Source organism: Pogona vitticeps, chromosome 3, assembly GCF_051106095.1.
Source record: "Pogona vitticeps strain Pit_001003342236 chromosome 3, PviZW2.1, whole genome shotgun sequence".
NCBI classification, from domain to species: Eukaryota; Metazoa; Chordata; class Lepidosauria; order Squamata; family Agamidae; genus Pogona; species Pogona vitticeps.
In genome coordinates, this window is record NC_135785.1 from 69,274,506 (window position 1) to 69,295,516 (window position 21,011).

The following is a 21,011-nucleotide window of genomic DNA, read 5'->3' on the forward strand; positions in this document are numbered from 1 at the left end:
GCAGCTGAGACTGCCTCTCTACACTTGGTGCTATCTCCACTGAGAGAATCACTACCTGTGCCTGATGTTGGAGAGCTTTCCATTGCATATGAAGGTACGTGATGGGTTGCGCCAAATGCAAACAGCCGCTATGCATTACACACATCGGCTAGCTTTCACAAACAAATATGGAATTTATAGTTTCTGGTTCTATGAATGATTCTGTTGGGCAGAAACCCTGAAACTATGGTATAAGACATTGTTGATTTTTTTTTAAAAAAAGATGCATGACATTTATTTTGTAATTTTATCATTAATATTCGTAGAAAGATTTTTATTGTCAGTACAAAAATTAACAGATTTTAATACTTTTTGTTCCCCTCCCCTTCCCCATTTTAAATATGTGAAGTCAGAATGAATTGTGTTCGTACTGCATGGCTACACCAGTATGAAAAGGTGTTTTCAAAGTGAAAACAGAATGCTTTTATAATTTTGAGAGACAAGTTATGGAAATGCAGTCATATTTCCTGGCCAGCTGCCGGTGCTTAGGCCGGGCATTGAGAATGGTTTGAAAAGTTATAACAGAGGAAGAATAAAACAACCTCTCAGAAAGACGCATAAGATTCCAACACAATTTTCTGTTAACAACAATATTTAGGATTATCTTGGCTTTCTCAGGAATAAAATAACAATATAAGAACATCCTCAAAAAGTGAGCATTGAAATATCTGGAAAACATTATGGGACATTTAGCAAACTGTTTTTGATCTGAGGCATGTAAAGAAAGCTGGAAATGAGAATTTTAAAATTGTAACACTGGTCAGACAAGCTCATTAATTCAGATGTCTACAGAATTGGCTTTTCTGTCCTTGAATATGGGCTCATCTCAGAGAGACAGAAGAGGAATTGCCCAGGTAATGGAAGGACATATTATCTTTTTTCCCCCCTCTCCCCTGAACAGTTAAAATGTGTGAGAACCAAGCAGCTATATCAATGGAGATACAGAGAGGAAAATACTTTCATTGTTAAAGGACACTTATTTATGAGAGTTCAGTTTTAGTTAGAGCAATAACCTCTCATTAAACTTTAAAAACCCAAATTAATTAAAACCTCAATTCCCCAAATTAATTATATACTGTAAATATTTCTCTCTTTTAAAAAAAATCTGACAACTAGTAAAGTTTGAGCAACATATCTACTAGTTCTTTGTGATGCCTGCATAGAAATGCCATTTAAATTATAATACAACACAACCCTATAAAGATTAATTGTTTTTTTACATTACCAATTAATTAATAAATTAATGAGATACCATTTTCCCTGAAAGCAAAGTATTTTTTCACCTTTGGATGGTGATTTTTTTTTTTTAAAAAAAAGGAGAAGTCTTATATATGAACAGCAATTACAAGCAGCTGTTTCTTTGTTTCTTTTTTGTTGTTGGGTTTTTTGTTTCTTTGTTTTTTGTTTGTTTTTAAAGGAGATTAATTTCCTTGGTGAAGTGGGACACCCATTTTTAAATCAATACAAAAAATAATTCATTGTAAATATATAATATATATATATTTATACATATTTGATTATATTTACATACATCCAGCACCTATATACTGCATTTGTGCTCTGTAAGTGTGGCGACATATATTTTCTCCAAATATTACAAAATAAACAAGAAAGGCTGACCCAGTGTTTGCCTGAAGTCCAACTGGTCCTTTGAAGGTAGAAAGGATGCTGTGGTGTACAGGCCAAACATATAACTTGGCAGCTTGTGTCCATCTCTAGCCCACAAAATTCTTCTTCTGAATATTGCTGGCATTCCAAAGTACAATTTTTACCCCATATAATCAGAACACATCTTGTCAAACTCTTTCTTTCTTTCTTTTCTTTCTTTCTTTCTTTCTTTCTTTTGTTCTTCTGATCCCTTTTGGTCCCTACATTTCATATGTACAAACAAAATATCGTGCATCTGAAGGAAGGCTGTTTTACATAGTTAGGTAGACATTCTTGTTTCTTCATTCCTGTATGGAATAAAAGAAGGTTCTTTTCATGTTTTAATACTGCCATTTATGTGTTGGTATTTAGGGAGACAAGGTTCATAAGGCATTGGATCAGATGAAAAAACAGAGTCGTCCCCTGAAGAACAGGAACTTCTGGTGTCTGGATAGCCAGGTGAATATTGTTCCAGTGGCCCACTGAGGTCAAGATATTCCTACAAAACAAGACAAAACAGCTACATATTAATAAATTGCACATTACTTTAGGAATGGTCTGTGACATGAGCAACACATATATTTTACAGAAACATATAGGAAAAGGTTCTGTTGTGCAGTTACACAAAAAGTGCAACTTTTTGCAACAGGTAATGCCTACAGAGATTTAACAATTCACATCTAAAATCTATGCCTTTTGTGTAATTGTACAATGGGATTTCAGTCAATGAAACACTGGAATGAAGGAAGATTATATAGGTGGTTTGCTGGATAATCCTGGGCTAGTACCTAGGTTAAGTGAAGGACTGCATATACATCCATGAACCAGAGCTTTGCAATCAATTTTAGAAGCTCTGCTCACGTGCATTCCATGGAGATCTTTTAATTGGCAACAAACAAGGTCCTTTCAGTGGTGTCTCTATTTCTATCAAACTCCACTCTCCTGAGAATGTGTGGTTAGTTCTTCCACAAGTAAGTTTTCAATGAGCTTAAAAATCTGGCTATTTACAATCTGATTTTAATTAAGGCTTGGCCTGGAAAAAAGTTTCAACAATTGCAGTATTTATAGTCTTATACAGATGTTGTATTGCCGTGATGGCGATCCTTTTTGAGCCCGAGTGCCCAAACTGCAACACAAACCCAAATTATTTCTTTCAAAGTGCCAACACTGCAATTAAACCTGAATACTAAGGTTTTAGTTTAGAAAAAAAAACTCATACAGTTGTCTGAACTAATCAACACATATCCTCTTAAAATAAATACATAATAACAGAGCTTTCAATGATTCAAACACTTTTTATTGAAAAAAAGCCCATCAACTCTAGTAAATGGAAAAAAATATTAAAGTAATAACATTGTACACACGGCCTGAAGCCAACTAATTTATACAACCTTTATAATAATTCTGTGCCTGTATTTTTAGATAAGAGATAGTAAACTTGTAATATGATTGTATTCGCGAAGGCTTTCACGGCCGGGATCTAATGGTTGTTGTGGGTTTTTCGGGCTCTTTGGCCGTGTTCTGAAGGTTGTTCTTCCTTCAGAACACGGCCAAAGAACAACCTTCAGAACACGGCCAAAGAGCCCGAAAAACCCACAACAACCATTGTAATATGATTACAGTATATGCCAGACTGACACTGTATGGGGCAAGCCTTACTCCAGGTCCTTTCCCTGCTTCTACAGGTGTTAGATTAGTAAAAGTAAAAGTCAGCCTGTATTAGGATGAGCAAGATAAACAAGAAAACTAAACTTGCTTAATACACTTTAAACAACTCCTAAACTAGTGTCTTGGCTTGCAAACACTGTATTAGGTAAAAGTTTGAATTTGGCATGCTTTTGCACAATTAATGTGATTTTTGATGTTGTATGCATGCTGATAATTTGTCAAACCTTGGCTCATATGCTGTTAGTTTGGGAGCAACACATGCGGCACTCAGGTCATCTGTCAGTCTCTTTCTGGTATCAGATCTGATATAATTCAAAGCTAAAAACAGCTGCTCACAAGCATGAAATGACCCAAACGAAGTAAGAAGAGCAATCCCAAGTGCTTTCATTGACTTAAAATTACTTGGCAGAAAATTCCACACTTTAAGGATTTCATTTTCAGAACTACCGTCCTGCCCTTTGTCATCCCTTCACACTCTGTCTTCACCAGTGTTGCATGCAGGTCATAGAATTTATTTTTCCAGATATTTTCTTGAAATTCCAATAGCTCCATTTCCAGATTTCCAAAATCTAACCAGTGTAAGCAGGAGAGATCAAGTTCTTCAAATCTGGCTTTATCTTGAGAAGTAAGAAAACACAGGATTGTCTTCCATCCTACGGAACTGTAAAAATCTGTTCTGAAAATTCTCCTTTGCAGCTGCTACAATGCTAGAAAATTCCTTGTAGATTTCCTGATGGCTTGTAGGGTTGTCCGTAAATGTTGTAGAATTTTCCAAATGTATTTTTAGATTTCAGCTGCCCACTTTTAAGTTCTCTCTCAAAAGCCTGCAGTTTTCTCTCAAATGTTCTGATGTCACAAAACATTCTTTCTGCTGTTTTCCCTAAACCTTGCAGTTTTTTGTTCAGTATATTGAAGTGTACTGTAAAATCTGTAAAAAACATGAGGTTGGTAAGCCAGGCCATATCAATGAGCTGTGGATATTCTTACTCCTTTTCAGTCATAAAAAGCCTAATTTCATCCAAGCAGGCTACAAATCTCTCCAGGACTCGTCATCTGCTCAGCCACCGGACATTATTTATTTATTTTTGTACTTAAGTAAAGTATTATACTGTGCCCATCCCCCATCAAGAAGTTCTTGAAACTGTTGAAAATTAAGAGCATGAACCATGATGTAATTCACCATTTTTGTGACATCTCTGAGGATATTGTCTAATTTTTTGCTGTTTTCTCTGGCACGAAGAGCATCTTGATGGATAATACAATGAAACTGAATGACTGGTTGTTTTACTTCTTTAACAAAGAACTGTATGAAACCAGATGTAACTCCCACCATGCAAGTTGCCCCATCACTAGTAACTGAAATAAATTTTTCTGCTCTTACGTCTTGTGACAAAAACACCTCCATCACAGCATTGTCAATATATCTCCCTTGTGTTCTTCCAGGCAAAGACAACAGTTTCACCAGCTCTTCTCTCATGATGTTGCCAACAGCATAATGCAATATTACTGCTGTTTATCTGTAGGCATTCTTCAGTCTCGAGAGACTATGGTGGCGTGCTCTAAATAAAGGTCTTGGAACAGTGTCTAGTGTGGCTGAGAAGGCTAATTCGAGAGTGACAATCCTTTCCACACTGAAGACAAATATAATCTGTCCCTTATCCAGCTCCTGATTTTGCTGGTTTTGGGACTGCCTCTTTGCCTCAGCCTGCTGAACAAGAGTCTCTTCAAATTAGGAGAGGTCATGATGCACCGCCTGCCTCCAGGCTGAACGCTCAGATGTCAGAGTTTCCCATCTGTTGAGGTCCATTCCTAAGGCCTTCAGATCCTGCTTGCAGATATCTTTGTATTGCAGCTGTGGTCTCCCTCTGGGGTGCTTTCCCTGCACTAATTCTCCATACAGGAGATCTTTTGGAATCCGACCATCAGCCATTCTCACAACATGCCCAAGCCAATGTAGACATTGCTGTTTCAGTAATATATACATGCATATATATATTAACTTTGTCCCACCAGGTAATACCAAAAATTCATCGGAGACAGCGCATATGGAATGTGTTCAGCTTCCTCTCCTGCTGTGCACAAAGGATCCAGGACTCACTGCAGTATAGGACTGTACTCAGGATACAGGCTCTATAGACATGGATCTTGGTATATGCTGTCACTTCTTGTTAAGTTATACTCTCTTTGTGAGTCTAGAGAACATGGCAGCTGATTTGCCAATGTGTTTATCCAGCTCGACATCTAATTAAATGCACCCTATTTATAAAGCTTATAAACTACACTGAAATCCTGGACTTGTTTCCTCCAAAGTAAGCCACCCTCAGAAAAGAAGCTATATATAGGAGTGCAAACTTTTAAAGTGTTTACCCACATTTTATACACTACATAAAGTGTATACACACATTTCACTTATTTGAACTGAAGTGCTGGAAAAGAGTTTTACAGATATCATGACTTATCAGAAAGATAAGTAAAGCGAATTAAGTGTGGACTCTCACTAGAAGCTAAAATAACCAAACAAAGGGTATTGTACTACAGTGGCATCATGAGAAGACAAGCTCACTGGAAAAGGCAGCAATGCAGAAAAAAATGCAATGCAGTAGGAAAAGAGTAAGACTGCACATGATATGGATTAACTCAATAGACACAGTCTTTTGTTTGTAAGACCTTTTGTTTCGTGTTGCAATCAAAGCAAACTTTGGAAGGTTCCTTTTTTTGTAGTTTTATGAAAGTCTCTCTCTCTCTCTCTCTCTCTCTCTCTCACACACACACACACACACACACACACACACACACACATACACACACACACACTTTGGAAGGTTCCTTTTTTCATGGTTTTATGAGTCAGTCTCTTACTCACTCATTCACTCTCACACACATTTTGGAAGGTTCTTTTTCGTGCTTTTATGAAAGTCAGTCTCGTGCACACCCTCCCTCTCTGCCTCCCTAAATTTTCTACAGTCAGTTGCTTCAGCTCACTATGACCCCCATTTCCTCTCATTACATTTTAGAAAGTTTGATGAAATCACCTGTCCCTCTCTTGCACCTTCCTTCCTGCCTTAATTGGAGCCTTCCCTCCTGCTTGAAGTCACATTGTTTTTTTCATGGTTTTATGAAAGTCAGTCTCTCCTCTCTCTCTCTCTCTCTCTCTCTCTCACACACACACACACACTGCTTTCCTCCTTAAATTTTCTACAATCTTATATTTAAACAAGCTTGATGAATCCACCCATTTCTCTTTCACGCCTTCATTCCTGCCTTAATTGGAGCCTTCCCTCCTGCCTGTAGTCATGTCCGGTGAAAGTAGCAATTCACAAACTGGATTAACTGCTGGATTACCTGCCGTGGGCTCTTCTACAGCAGTGAACAATAAAATAGCTTTATCTACGATCTTCAAAAGAACTGATTTACAAGTGTCGTAACCAAGGAAGGTAGCAGGGATAGGTTGCTTACGATCCTGAGGTTCAGCTGCGGGGGGGTGGTGGAGGGGTAGCAATCTGGTGACTTATGGCTCATGTGCCAATGGAGAGGTCTCTGCCTGCCAGCTGTGGCACGTGTGCCATAGGTTCACCATCACTGTTGTATTGGATGGTTTTAGTTTTATGCACCAAATTTCTTAAAAAGTTACCTGTTTTGTGTAGGCTTTCAGCTCTTTTTTTAAAAAAAATTAAAATATCTCAACAAAATGAAAAGAAACTGCCTCACAGGATTGGTGTGAGGATAAACCTTGGGGCAGGGAAGGAGAATTTTGTGCACTGTCCAAACGTCTTTGGAGGAACAGCAGGATAAAAAAAAATACTAACAGCTACACTACTCATAAAACTAGACGTCCTCAGAGCAGCATGAAAAATAGGGGTTGGGGAAGGCAAAACAACAAAAAGAGGACTTCTGAAGCAGATGTGTCAGTTCCAACAACATCAGCTTTAACCACACCAGTTGAAATATATATGTCTAGCCACATCAAAAGCCAACGTTTTGCTTACAATGATAAAAACAAAATTTTACCCTACATAGAACTATTTTTGTCCAACACATGGAAACGATTTGCAGAGGGAAAGATCCTTTCATTCGGTCAAGTTGACTGTTTTGTCCTTTACTGTATCCCCATGTTCACAAAGCAATTTTTTGAACGTGGCATTTCAAACATTACTAATACAAAATAAGGTGCTGTAGTGTGGTGTTTTCCTTTTTATTTATTTCCTTTTATTATTTGATCATCATGTCTGCCTGTTGCAATATTTGTGGGACACCATATTCTTAAGTGGGAGCAAGACAAAAGCATGAATGACCGCATGCTTAGAGCACTCCTTTGGGGTTCAGCTGATACTATTGCTCTTTCTTTCTCCCTGCCGTCAAAACGTCTGTTAAAACACAGTGCAGGCAAATGCCATCAGGACAATGGACACAACCCACTGAAACAAATGATAGCTCTCATGCTCTTCAGTATCTCTGCTATTTTCAGTGGGGGCCTGGAGGCTCATCCCACTGAGTTTTAATAGACTCACAGAGTTTGGGGACAGGACAGAGGAAAAGAAAAGAAAAACCTGTTGTATCAGCTGAATCCAAAGCCAAGGCTAAATCAGTTCTAGCAACAACAATTTTGGCAGGAGAAGAAAGTTATTTTCCCCTTGAAATACTCCTTTGCCTTCAACTTCTGCAGAGCAGCTGCATTCATTTAAATGCAATCTCTTCATTTACTAAACCACACGTTACGATTCTAAGATGAGAAAAATCAATCAAATAAGGCTGGATTGTGTTTTTTACAACAAAATTCCTGACCGCCTTAAAAGTAAAATAGATCACCATCATGGATGTTTTCCTATGCAGAGAATGATGATTAATTGTGAAATAAAGACAGCACAGTAGAGAGCAAAAAATAGTTCATACTACATGTTTGATCTAACATTACTTCCATATCTCATAAGTATCCTTTCATGTCTGATCTCTGTGATCTCCATTTCTATCCAGAGACAGTATGGATCTATCTCTGTGCACAGGCTAAAATCGTGGCGCCTCCATTATCAATGGCAAACCTCCCATTGACATCAAAAGAAACTATCATTTCCTCAATATAAATTAGCATGACAGCTTTTAGGAACAAGATATGGCAGGTCATTTCTGGCACACATTGAAGGAGGAAGCTGCTAGCACACGTGGAAATAAACTGTGATCCATGCAGATTTAACAGATTCTTTCCAGGACTGTTCATTTGAACCAGTTTATTTGATTACTTGGTTGTCTGCTTTAATATGCAAACAGAGGTTGATCACCAGGTTTGGGGAAGCCATTGCCAAAAAGCTAATCAATTACTATCACCTTTTGGTATGCTCATCTCTAGTTTTGGTACAAGTATCAGGGAAATTCAGCCCCATGATAGTTCCTTATCCAAGTGGATCCTATTTCTTCTCAAAACATCTAGCCTCAGACCACCTTCATCAGACAAAGATGACGGTATGTAGCCACAACAGATTCTTAAACACCATTTCACAATGCAGTACTTAATTAGTCTTGATAGTGTATCTAGTCCTCTGTGAAGCTATGTAAAACAGGTTGGTGATGTCTCATAGTGCAAAGAACACTACACTTAGAAAGAGTTAGTTCCAGTCTATGCGTAAGAGAAAGATTTCACCAAGTTTTCAGCTGTGCCACACTGTGCCCAAATAGCTGCATAAGCTTTTCCAGAATCAGTTGTGCAATCAACTGTACAACTGGTCCCAATTCTTGGCAGTATGCTACCATCTGTGCAACTGGAAACAATTAATATTTTGCTAGCACATCGCTTCTCGGCCTTTTGGCTAAGATCAAGTGTAGTGTAGCACACTATTTTCCTCCAGTAATATTATTCTCGATTTAGGTCCATGAAGCAAAAGCCAAATTATCAGGTACTGTGCCACTTTAACATGACCAGAAAATGAACTCTGGATGGCAAAGCTATGAAGTAGGCATGATTTTCAGCAGCTTGAGGTGTCAGGAAAGTGACTTAACCTCTGCCTCCTAGCAACTGTATCATTCAATAACATTGCTTTAGTTTATCTATATTTGTACATTGAGGACACAGCTTCAGTGGGCAAAATCTGCCTTCCTTTGGGTGGCTTGACCAATTGTTGATCATCCTGCAAGGGGCATGTAACGTGACTTGTGCAAAAAGTGCATATATGGAGTCTTTTGTGATATACAGGCTCTCTTTCAACATATCATGTTATCCATCATAACACTTTTGTACAGTATTCCAAGGCATTTTTCTAGTTCAGTCATAAAACATATTTAAACCATTTTTACTGGCGCTTCAATGAGAATCTAATTCACTGTGTATGGCAGACATGAACTTCCATTTTTCAAGCTATGCTGTTTCATCTCCCTCTTAAACCTAGGAATCAAAGTGAATAAAGAAATGTGAAGGACGTGAACTTTCTTCCATATGAGCCTTTAGTTGCTTCCTTTTCACACATCTTTAGCCAATTGCTTCACATTTTATGCAGTATTGCTTTATGCAGTACAAAAAAGTAGACACAAGACACATGTACACAAATTTTAATATACCTCTGTATTGCTGTGTAAATCCAGCTGTGCCAGGAGGAATTGAAGACAACTCTTCTTTCAGGAAGATGGATGGTCCTAGTAGCTTTTTTTATATCTAAATGAATTATAGTCATGTCTCGCATTCCCATTAATTACAATAATTACATTTATCGGAGGAGCTATTGAACCTAATCAACATGTAAGGAGAGAGCACTTTACTCACCTCATTGGTTGTAAGAGTAAGGATCCGATCTAAATCTTCCACAAGCTGCTTAAAGGTTGGCCTCTGTGAAGGCACTGCATGCCAACAATCTCTCATCATCATGTAGCTGTGGAAACCAGCATTTCACCATGTTAATTAACATATCTATATCATGCAGCTTCCAGTTTCCCGATACTGAGCTGCTATTTAACTGCAGCCAGGGTCAACTTATATTGTACAATTTAGCAGTGTTTCACATTTAAGAAAAGAGGAAGTTGAGAAGGGAGTTGTGGTAGTAATCATGGTTCCTACGGAAGAGGGTTGGGGAGCATCTGTGCCCCTCCAAGATGTGTTTGGACTACAGCTGCCTTCATCCTGGAAAACTGGCTATGTTTGGTAGACCTGATAGATGTCCGTATCCAACAAGAGCTGGAAGGGTTCAGATTCCCCATTCTTGCTATAGAAAGTCCTTATCTGTCCAAGTCAAATGTTTTCTAGTGATATTTAAAACCCTGCAGATTAGTGGGTCTTGTCAAGCAGAATCAGTGACGCAGCTTCTACCTATGGCGGGCTGTCTGAATTGTTTTTGGATTTTTGCTCTAGCCATCAGACTTGTACTTCCATACAGTAGTTGTTTAGATAATAAATTAAAAATCAGTCATGCTACTCTGTTGTGCTGCTTCTCCCTTCTTCTTGTTGGTTGTATATACCATCACTGGACAATGCCAGTACAGGGACGCCCATTTTGCCCCATTTCTCCTCTCCCACAAACCTGTAAATCAAAGCATTATTATCCCCATTCTTTGAAATATTTCACATGAAGGTGAAATGCCCTATAACTGCTAATAGATGAGAGCTTGTACAAATGCTGCAATAAAGATAAGACATGTTATCTTAATTGTCTAGAAATTGCGACAGATTATACTGAAGTTAAAGATAGAACTACAAACAGTGAGTCTTGTTGCCAGTTACACAATGGACCTGCAAACCATATGGTTTACTCACAGGAGGTCAAGCAAAAGCAATTCTGGGTGTATGAGGCAGTCACAGGAGTTATGTAAATGCTTTGAAAAATAATCTAAAATGTAAGGGTCACAGACAATTCTTCTGACAACATATTCTTGCAGGATTCAAGGCAGGTAACAATTGTTTGCTACCTTGTCATGCCACTCAAAAATTTATTGTTCTCCCTGCCTAATGGAAGGAGCCAGCCAATTTATAAAATGTACACTGAAGTCTGAAAGTGATCTCCTCCATGTGCTAGTGCATTAGCCAGGCTTCCCTAAATGGTTGCCCTCCAGATATGTTGAAAGACACTTTCCATCATCCCCAGGGTAACATGGTCAACTATGCATAATATGAGATATTATCCAATATTTTGGGAAGGCACCAGGTCAAGGAAGGTTGGCATAAGCCAAGGTCTAAGATGCAACAAAAAGCAAAGACCAATTTACTAGGATTTGGTTTCAACACATTATGATCTCTCTTTCTCTCTCTCTTTCTCTCTCTCTGTGTGCAAGAGAATGTATTCTCCAACAAAAGTTCAAAATACATTTTTTCAATTTAGTGGCTGAAATAAGAGGACCAGCAGTGGTAATTTTCAGATATTTAAGACCACCCCCCCAATCCATCCCACAGTCACTAAATGCTTCCTCAGGATCTTTGGGACCCTAGGAACCTGCTGGGACGGGGGGGGGGGAATAGGAAACATTTTATTAACAAAATATGGTTGCAGCTGATGATGTCATCAGGCCTATGTGACATAAGCTTATTTGATTGGATTTCAGCTAGGAAGTTAGTATCTCTGTCCAGTACATGACCAAGTAAAGGAAGAGGAAGAAGCATTCTTACAGTTCATTGGTGCAATTGGCAGGCTTATCCATTCTGTGCCCTTCCTTAAGCAGCTTGAAAAGCTCTTCCACTGGGATTCCTGGGTATGGTGATCCTCCTAAAGTAAATATCTCCCACATTAGGACACCAAATGACCACCTAAAACAAAACAAGGGAAAAGAGGAGTAAAAAGGAAATCTCTCCAGATTTATAAAGGACAGCATAGCAATGCACTTTTAACACTAGAAAACACAGAACACAGGAAGGTGGACAAATCGTTGGCCTCAAAATTGCCATGACTGTGCAAGTCTGATCAGCCAGAGGAGGTACAGAAACTCCTTCAATCATGAAAATGCATGCATGAGATATTTACATGGGGTGCTGAAAGGGTCAAGGATACAAAGAGACAGGAAACTTGTCTGGTGTATATGTTTCCAAAGGACAATTAAGTTATCTGCCCAGCCCATTGTCCAAAATATATATATATATTTATTTATTTTTTCATTTATATTCTGTTCTCTTGAAAGAGATGCAGAATGGCATGCAACACAATATATATAAAACAATAAAATACACCATATCAATGATATCTGCAGTTCTACCAACAGAAAACAAACAACTTAATAACATATCATTATCATCTTCATCATTATCATCTTAGAACTACAGAGCTGGGAGGGACTCTATGAATCATTGAGTCCACTCTCTGTCAGGGAGGGACAGTGGAAAATCGAACTCCACTTAAGCCCAATATCAAAACGAACAACAGTCTTTCACGCCTTGTATCTCAAGACATAGAGACTACAGTATTCCTCGGCTGAGAAGATTCTCCACAAGTCAAACCACTTTTTAAAAAACAGTTTGGAACTACACATCTGTAAAGAAAGGTTCAAGGAAAGAAAATTTCTGTAGTGAGAAGAGGAAGCAGTGTTTTCTGTCTTTTGTGTACTTTGAAGCCAGCCAGATTAGTAACAGAGCACTGGTTTGCAGTCTTCCAGAAAATCCTCATTTTCTAAGACCACCTCTCTCTATCTCTTTCTTTCTCTTACTGGGGAATGAAATGGTAACCACGAGTTTTGGAGAGGCAAGGATGGATAGAATCTACCACAGCGAGATCAACAATATTGTGGGGGCAGGGGGAGAATCCATGGGACAGGAATCAAGTTGAAAATACACTTTGTTTTCTTTGGTTCTGAGGTCTAATGTGGCAAGAGAAATTTTTCTTTTCTCTTTTTTTAAGAGATGAAGGTAGGGGAAACCACTAGAAAACATTTTTTCAGCTTTTTATCCAGACAGAATAAAGAAGTCTGATCTCTAAATTAATTTCACCGGTGGATCAAAGGGTTGAAAAACAACGTTATCTGAGACCTATATTAATCCGTTAAATATGTTTCTATTACATGCAATTCAGTTTCACCAAGAGGAAGCAGTAAATTAATTTTTTAAAAAGATAAAGAAAGGTTCTAAGATAAAGTTACTTACACATCACTTTGATGTGTATAAACTCTGTCAAAGAGAGCTTCTGGTGCCATCCACTTCACAGGCAGTCGACCCTGGGCATGAAATAGAAAAGTGAAAAGCTGGGATATTGTAAAGATAAATAACTAGCCACAGTTGGCTTGGCAAACCTTAATTGAGGCTTCAAATGATCCTAAAGCAAATAAACTGTTAGTATTGTGTAACAGGAGACAATAAGGTCTCCGTTCCAACTTTCTTGGGTCATTAATATAATTCCAATTCTTACTGCGTTCTTTGGAATCAGATTTTAAATGCATAAAAAGAAGAAAAATGTTTGAAGGAATTTAAAAAAAAAAGCAAGGTCTCACACTCTCACCACACAAACCTTCAGGCACCTTTCTCCATCTGCGGAATCTACCCATGTAATAAAAAAGCTTTTACTTTGTCTTAGTCAAATAGAGCCATGGGTTAAAAATAATAATAATAAAAATACTAGAACAGTTTTCAGTGACCCTGGATGGGGAGTATGCTTCCCAGCAGCCCTGCACCTTTCCACAGTCATTCAGTAAGTTCTGATCCGACCTACTTGCCAACTGATAGGTCAGTGGCATATAATACATCCACGTTGCTGAAGCTACGCTAAGGTCTGGGACCTGGATGAGAAACCAAAGGGTAGCCAGTAGTTTCTTGTGCTCCCATGACAAAAGAAAGTAAACATGAATGCCCAAAGCAGACATAGACAAACAGATGGTTGTTGTCTCTCAGCAAGGGGCCACACCAAAAGATGTGATTCCCCCATGCATAGGCTTCTGGAGTAATGCATTATTACTCTAGTGCTGCAGCTTATTTTCTGCTGTCAGCGCCACAGGCCTTATGAGTATGAGTACAGATGTTCATTTTTGTTTTTACCCATATAAGCTGCTGTCTGTAACAAGGGCATATAAAGTAAATTGTGAACTCTTTTACTTGAACTAGTGGGTTGCCAAGTATGTCACCAAGCTTCAACTGACTCCAAACTGAAATGTGGGTAATATAAGACCACAACAAAACTAAAACCAAATGTTCACAATTACAGAATGGATGCATTCCACAAAATTGTCCACTGATTACAAAAAAGGCAAATTTATATTTATATTCCCTATCTCGCTAACAGTCAAAGAATGTGCTACACATTTCAGGGAGACCATAAAAAGCAACGGGTAAACCTTATCCTTTAGAAAGCATCATGTAACACATACTCTCCCAGGCTGTGTAAGCAGATAACCTTCCTTTCCTAGTAAAAAGGGGTTAGAAATCCTTACAACTTGCCTATTATTTTCATTTCTTTGATTAAAAGTTAGGCTGCTGTACAAGAAGTCCATTAGGAATACATTTGCCATACTTAAATGCACCTCTGAAAAAAGATACGGGATCAAATGATAAGATTGTCATCCACTTACATTAGTAGTCTTTTTATAATAATCTATATTGTTGATGTCTCTGGCCAGCCCAAAGTCAGCTATTTTCATGACATTATTTTCAGTCACCAAAACATTCCTTGCGGCAAGGTCTCGATGGATACACTGAAAATGAAAAATTAATACATGAGTTTGGAGTACAAAACCCACCTGTTAAAGCTCATCAACATCCATATTATTTCATTGGGTTACACATGCATCAGTGCAGCCAAGGTAAAGACCACTTTTGCGTGAATGTTTTAAATGTTCTCTGGACAATTAAAATAGCAGAATTTCTCAGGACCCAAGGAACACCAACATTTCCCTTCTGAAACAGAACTGTGCATGCCGCCTTGGGCAGTTTTTGTAGTATATCTAATTCACCATCCATACTGTACATTAGACCCAACTCACGCGTACAATATTAAAAAGGGTACAGTATCTAGTATTTATTTATTTATTTATTTATTTATTTATTTATTTATTTATTTATTTATTTAATATCCCGCCTATCTAGTCAGCTCAGACCACTCTAGGCGGCTAAACTCTCACAGCCAAATAATATAATAATCTAAAAAGAAAGACTTATTGAGGAACATGAAACCTGAGGAAGATCCTGGGCCAACAGAAACAGAAAGGGAACTCAGAAAAACCGTTATCATTGCTAGATACTGTTTTTTAAATAACCAAATTAAGACACAGTTGGGGCCACCAGTCTAAATAGACTGAGAGGCATTTTAAGGCCATCTAGCAAAATACGTATCTCTCCTTAAAAATATCCAAAGAACATGTGCCAAATGCTCTAAAAGTAGTTCTCCAAAGAATCAAGCTAAAGTTGCCACTGAAAACCTATTGATTTTATCTCCTGCTAGTGAAACACAGGTCTATTGTATGGAGCCAGATCCAATAATTATTATTCTACTTTTTAATGAAATCACTAAATTAAAAGATTATGATCAAATCCTTCCTTCAGCGACTACTAGAGAAAAATGAAGTTGAGACTCGCAACTCCATTTTTCAACTATAACAACAGACCTTCCTTTCATGGAATCGAATGTTCTGGACTGTATGTTAAATTGTAAATGTTAACTGTAAAAAAATACTACTGCAGTTAGTTCGCTATATATATATATATACACTATGTTTGGGGCATATCTTGCTGGCACGATGACTGTTTTTCACACAGAAGGTCCCAGGTTCAATTCCTGGGATCTTCAGATTGGACTGAAAAAATGAAGCCCTGAAGCTGCTGCCAATCACTGTCAACATTACAGGGCTAGTTAGATGGATGATTTGATTCAGTTCAAGGCAACTTCCTATGCTCCTACGTAATGTTAAGAACATTTTTTTAAAAAAATGGTAAGATGAAGTACAACACATCACTGTCCTTCAAAGTAACCAAGCATAACAGGAGACCTGTTTTGGAACATACACAACTTAATTCTGAAAAAAACCAAGGCTGCGTGCTGTTATTTTCCTGCTTTTGGAGAACATTCCTAATGAAATTTCAAAGTGGTCTCCTGCCCTCACAACCTTTTTTTCCTTCACGTCACCACCTTTCAGAAACTGTGCAGTTGACCTTTCTTGACTCAGAAAGGAAGGCCTGCCTGCTGATGTAAACCATAGCTCGGTTTAAGCACTTCTGTCAGTAATAATAAGAGGCAGGAGGGAAAACAGGTTTTGAAACATTCTTTTTGAATTTTTGTCCAAAATACACTATTTCAGTGGAACAACAATGCATGCTTTTATCGATGCATACTTGTTTAAGGGAAACTATCTTTTGCCTTGTTCTTTGTTTTAAAACTATCCTCTCCATGTTGCTATTTTTGTGATTTATTTCTGCAATAAACTCCCACTTAAACATGTATATTAGAAAACTATCCAATACGGCTCAGTTTTGAAGTAATTGTGGTAATCTGTTAGCACAAAAATTGGAGTTTGGTGACAAATTTATCACCATATATACAGTGTGATAAACATTTCTGGGCTGAATGATCCCTTTATTGGATCACTAAAAAGTTGCAAAAAAGGAGAGCTTTCCAGTTCTACCAGTTCTTCACCAAGCAAAGATAATATAAAATTGTTTTTAGGTGAAGAAGCAAATGCACAAACAGTGGGCCAGATGTGATGCCCATTGTTCTACGGTGAAAGTTACTTTTCTTTATGTACATTAGGTAACAATTATTCATCTCATGAAATATATGCCTCTCTGAACAATTATCAGGATCCCTATCTTCCTTTTCTTTATTCGTATCAGAATGTTGCACAATTTAAAATTATGGATGTATATGATATATACAATGCATTCAATATCATTATCTCAGCCATTTACTAGGTTTTCTTTTGAACATGTGGTGCAGCATAAATTGCATGCACATAAATGCTGCGCTGATTGGATTTTTCCACATTCACAGAAAATTTGTCCAGTATCAATTTAGCCCCATTCTGATCACTATGATCTTTAGTTGAGTAAGCAGGCTGTGAACATAAGAGAGCAGGCTTTGTGCAAACAGGGGAGCCCATCCTGCTACTTGAAGACCAGTCCCCATTCTACTCTTACCATTGGATGCTGCTACTTAAGAGTTGGCTACCTGATTCCAGTAGGATGGCCTGCCAACTGTATCTGGTCCTTGATTTTCAACAAGGAACTCTGATATGCTGCACTAAACAAATGGGCAGAAATTCAACTGTTTATATAAACTAGAGTAGACCTACTCAATTGGAACTTGGTACATTAAGACTGACATATGCCCACTATATTCAATGAGTCTAACTCTAGTCAGGCTCAATAATTTGATTGAGGCCATTGATTAGCAGTGCCAGGTTTAGACATGGCTGACCACCTCTGCATAGGTTGGGAGGGGAAGAGGTTCTTCCAGACCTTCTTTGCCTTATGCTGACTACTACAAACAGTAGCAGTAAGAAGCCAACTGCTGTGTACATGCATGCCTGGGTATCAGCCATCACAGCTTAAGAAAATGCAATGGATGGATTACATCTCACTTCCATAGCCTCTTTTTATTTCCTGTGCTGCATATACACTTGCACAGTGTATGCACCCCTCATATATACCAAGATTGTATATGGGTTGATCTGGTTGCATTGTCTTGCAAGTGCTGCATTTAACATGTCTACAACATCACATAGAACAAGACGTTTTTAAAATATCACAGCTACCACTCAGAATGTTGACATAGGTAAGCATTCCTTAATGATCTCCCTGTGAGGTTTATAATCCTCTGTTGTAGTCAAGCCAACATGCTGTGGAGCCACTGCTGGCACCACAGCAAAGGGGAAAAAATCCTTTTCTTTCCTTATTTGGCATTCTTTGAAACTTATGGCCTAGCTGTAAAGCGATACTTCATTTAGCACAAAAGCATAAATGTGATTTTTATTACAACATCTGAAGTCCCTGCTAAAATTGCCTGTTGAATTATTTCTGGATTTTTCATAGGATTTTATTTAATACCACTCACTAGGCAGAAAACAATTAGATAAACTTACAGTACTTTCTTGTCAGTACTAATAAATAATGCAAGGGAAGCACAAACACTACGTCATTGGACTGTTAATTCTGATTAATTTGAACAATGTCTGATAACGTGTGAAATGAGTGCCTAATCCCACATTTTACTTTTTAGAACTGGCCTCTCACTCCTTTTCACTACTATTTTTCTTGCTGTTGCTCTCCTACTGAAGGCTGGACATCATCACAGGTAATCCAACTTTGTATTCAACGGCCATAAACAGTGACACAATGCTGTATCCAAACCATTCTCCCAGATTTTTCACCTTCCTGGACTTCTTTCCATTTATTTTACCTTGATGGATCAGATATAACAATCTGTATTTATTTATCTTTATATAACTAATGGTTTTCTGCAGTTTATGTACAGTATTTGTTGAATCCTTCGTCTTTATTCATTCAATTTCGTACTTCTACTACTTCCTTTACATACCAATCAAGAATGCCTCTAACCACTGCTCTTCTCTAACATCGAGTCTTAATAAACTGATATTATAGCACTTCACATGAGAACAGTTTCCCTCAGCTGGGCATAGGAGTGCAAGCAACACCAAATCCATGCCCCTCAACCACTTACTCCTCACTGCCATCTGCATCTATTACCCACCAAGCAACATCAGTCAGTAAGGGTGATGGTTCCCTCATTCTTCCTCTGCTCTATGTGCAACCTGAAGCCCACATCTGGTGGACTCAAACTTTTCTGTTACACTCCAAGCTTATGCGCCAGAGCTCCCAACTGGTATAGTGGGTGGAGTAATGGACAAATCCCTGCTTGGCCATGGAAACTCAGTGGAGTGTGGTGCTGGTAAAAACCATTGCCTAAATATCACACATATCTCAAAAGCCCTACTAGGATCACCATAAATTGGATGTGATCTGACAGCATATTACATACAAACACGATTAGCTTTCTAGAGCTAGATCAGCTTTTACCAGATGGTGGCTGTCTAGATGTTTTCCCCACTGCCCTCTCCACTTTAAAGCATGGGTAATATAGAGGGGGGAAGGCCTAATCCCAAACATTTGAAGGAGACCAGGCTGAAGAATGTTGATCTAGATGAATACTACATATATCAGTCTAAATGCTGCATCATTGCGTACAAAAATCCATAGCATGAGAAGGAAACAAACACCAGCAGAAGAAATAATGAAAGCATTCTTTTTAGGCTCACTAGATAAGGCTCACTAGGTCAGGCCAGAACTGTTTCAGAAATTCTGAAAATCCTAAACAAGAGAAACCTGTGGCCCTCCAGATATTGTTGGGCTCCCATTTCTATCAGTTTCTTTCGGCCTGTTCGATGAGGATACTGGTAGTAAGTGTCCATCAGCATACTCCAGGTTCCCCATGCCATCCTAAATCTTTGGAATGATGCTCATTATTTTAGAATTCTAATTGAAAAGGGAGCATGAAAAAAAAACACCAAGATTTCTTTCTAGTCTGGAAATTTAGTAATAATCTACATTTGTGGAAATTGTGGCATTTTTTTCCAGTCAGAGCAGCAGTCTTTAGAGAACTAATAACTAAGTGCTACATGATTTGTGATACAAGCTACCTGGTAACAGATTTGTTCCTCCAACCTATCACTCCTTTCCTCTCTAATTATATTGCAGTCTGGATAGCAACAAAGCCAATTACGTTCTGCCTGATTTAGCACTAGCATAGCTGGTCATCATCTTGACTGATCCTATTAAGCAGAGGACTCTGATGTGTTTAGAGGCTTGGTTGGATAGGAAAATTTAAGGTTGACTTAATTATAACTTAACAAAATGTGTGGCAGTGGAAACTACCCAATACGAATCTCCAAGGAGCGAATATCAAAATTATGCTGTTTCAGCTAGTTTTCTCAGCAGGCAAATATTTTAAGTGGAGACAAATGAGTAATTTGTTCACAGAATTTTGCCACTTCTTCCTTTTACCAGCTGTCCAATACTGGCATACGCAATTCCCTCAAACGCTCTGGGGAAATGGATGCCTTTCTCTTTCATGTTCAGTAAGTTAACATAATGTTGTGGTCTTCATTTAATAAAGCAAGTCTCCAGGTTACATTTTTGTTGCCTGCTTAGCTAAGCAGCTCACAGTTTATCCACATTAGTGTTTGAATTCATAAATCTCTAAATTCATTTTGCAATGTTAGTTGCTGAATATTGATTTTTTTTTTTACTCCCACAACTCCATCTTTAATAGAAACCTTAATAAGCATAACCTGGAGTTTGATTTGTTGTTGTTTAGTTGTTTAGTTTGATTACTGCAGATTAAATGCAGTGCTTCACCAGAGCCCTCACTGAACAATTCAGCTTGTGAAAATACACCGTAATATAAGAGTAACCAAGAAAAGTTGAGAACACCATTCACAGAAGTTAGATGGAAAATTTCAAAGGTGAGAGGGCAAGCCATTCACCACAAAGAGTTGCTTACTCTTTCTTTTCTTCGCACCCCTATCAATATAATATGCAAAATATTCTTATGGACATGATTGTTTCTAGCCCCATCTGGAAACATTCAGCAAGTCCACGTGAGCAAGCAAAGACTGACTCTGACCCTTTTTGAGTATTTTCCTCATATGTGTAAAAATGTCCATCTTCTAAGCAAACTTGTTCTAACTAGTTAGGCTGATCCTACTGCTATCTTCCTACAGCTATACTCCCATGTCCTGACATAATGATGAAGTTATTTAAAATCAAG

At 38.1% G+C, this 21,011-nt stretch overlaps 1 protein-coding gene across 12 annotated transcripts in view; it reads right to left on the minus strand.

The window, feature by feature from the left end:
- Positions 1 to 272: 272 nt before the first annotated feature.
- FGFR2 (fibroblast growth factor receptor 2) overlaps positions 273 to 21,011 on the minus strand; it is a 171,967-nt gene continuing 151,228 nt past the window's right edge. For all 12 annotated transcript variants that reach the window (XM_078391162.1, XM_078391159.1, XM_078391165.1 and 9 more), the window contains 5 exons: positions 14,806 to 14,928; positions 13,391 to 13,461; positions 11,930 to 12,067; positions 10,100 to 10,205; positions 273 to 2,185 (listed from right to left, as the gene is read on the minus strand). In XM_078391162.1, the coding sequence (XP_078247288.1) occupies positions 2,021 to 2,185; positions 10,100 to 10,205; positions 11,930 to 12,067; positions 13,391 to 13,461; positions 14,806 to 14,928 (603 nt within the window). In that variant the 3' untranslated portion in view covers positions 273 to 2,020. The remainder of the gene's footprint in view (positions 2,186 to 10,099; positions 10,206 to 11,929; positions 12,068 to 13,390; positions 13,462 to 14,805; positions 14,929 to 21,011) is intronic.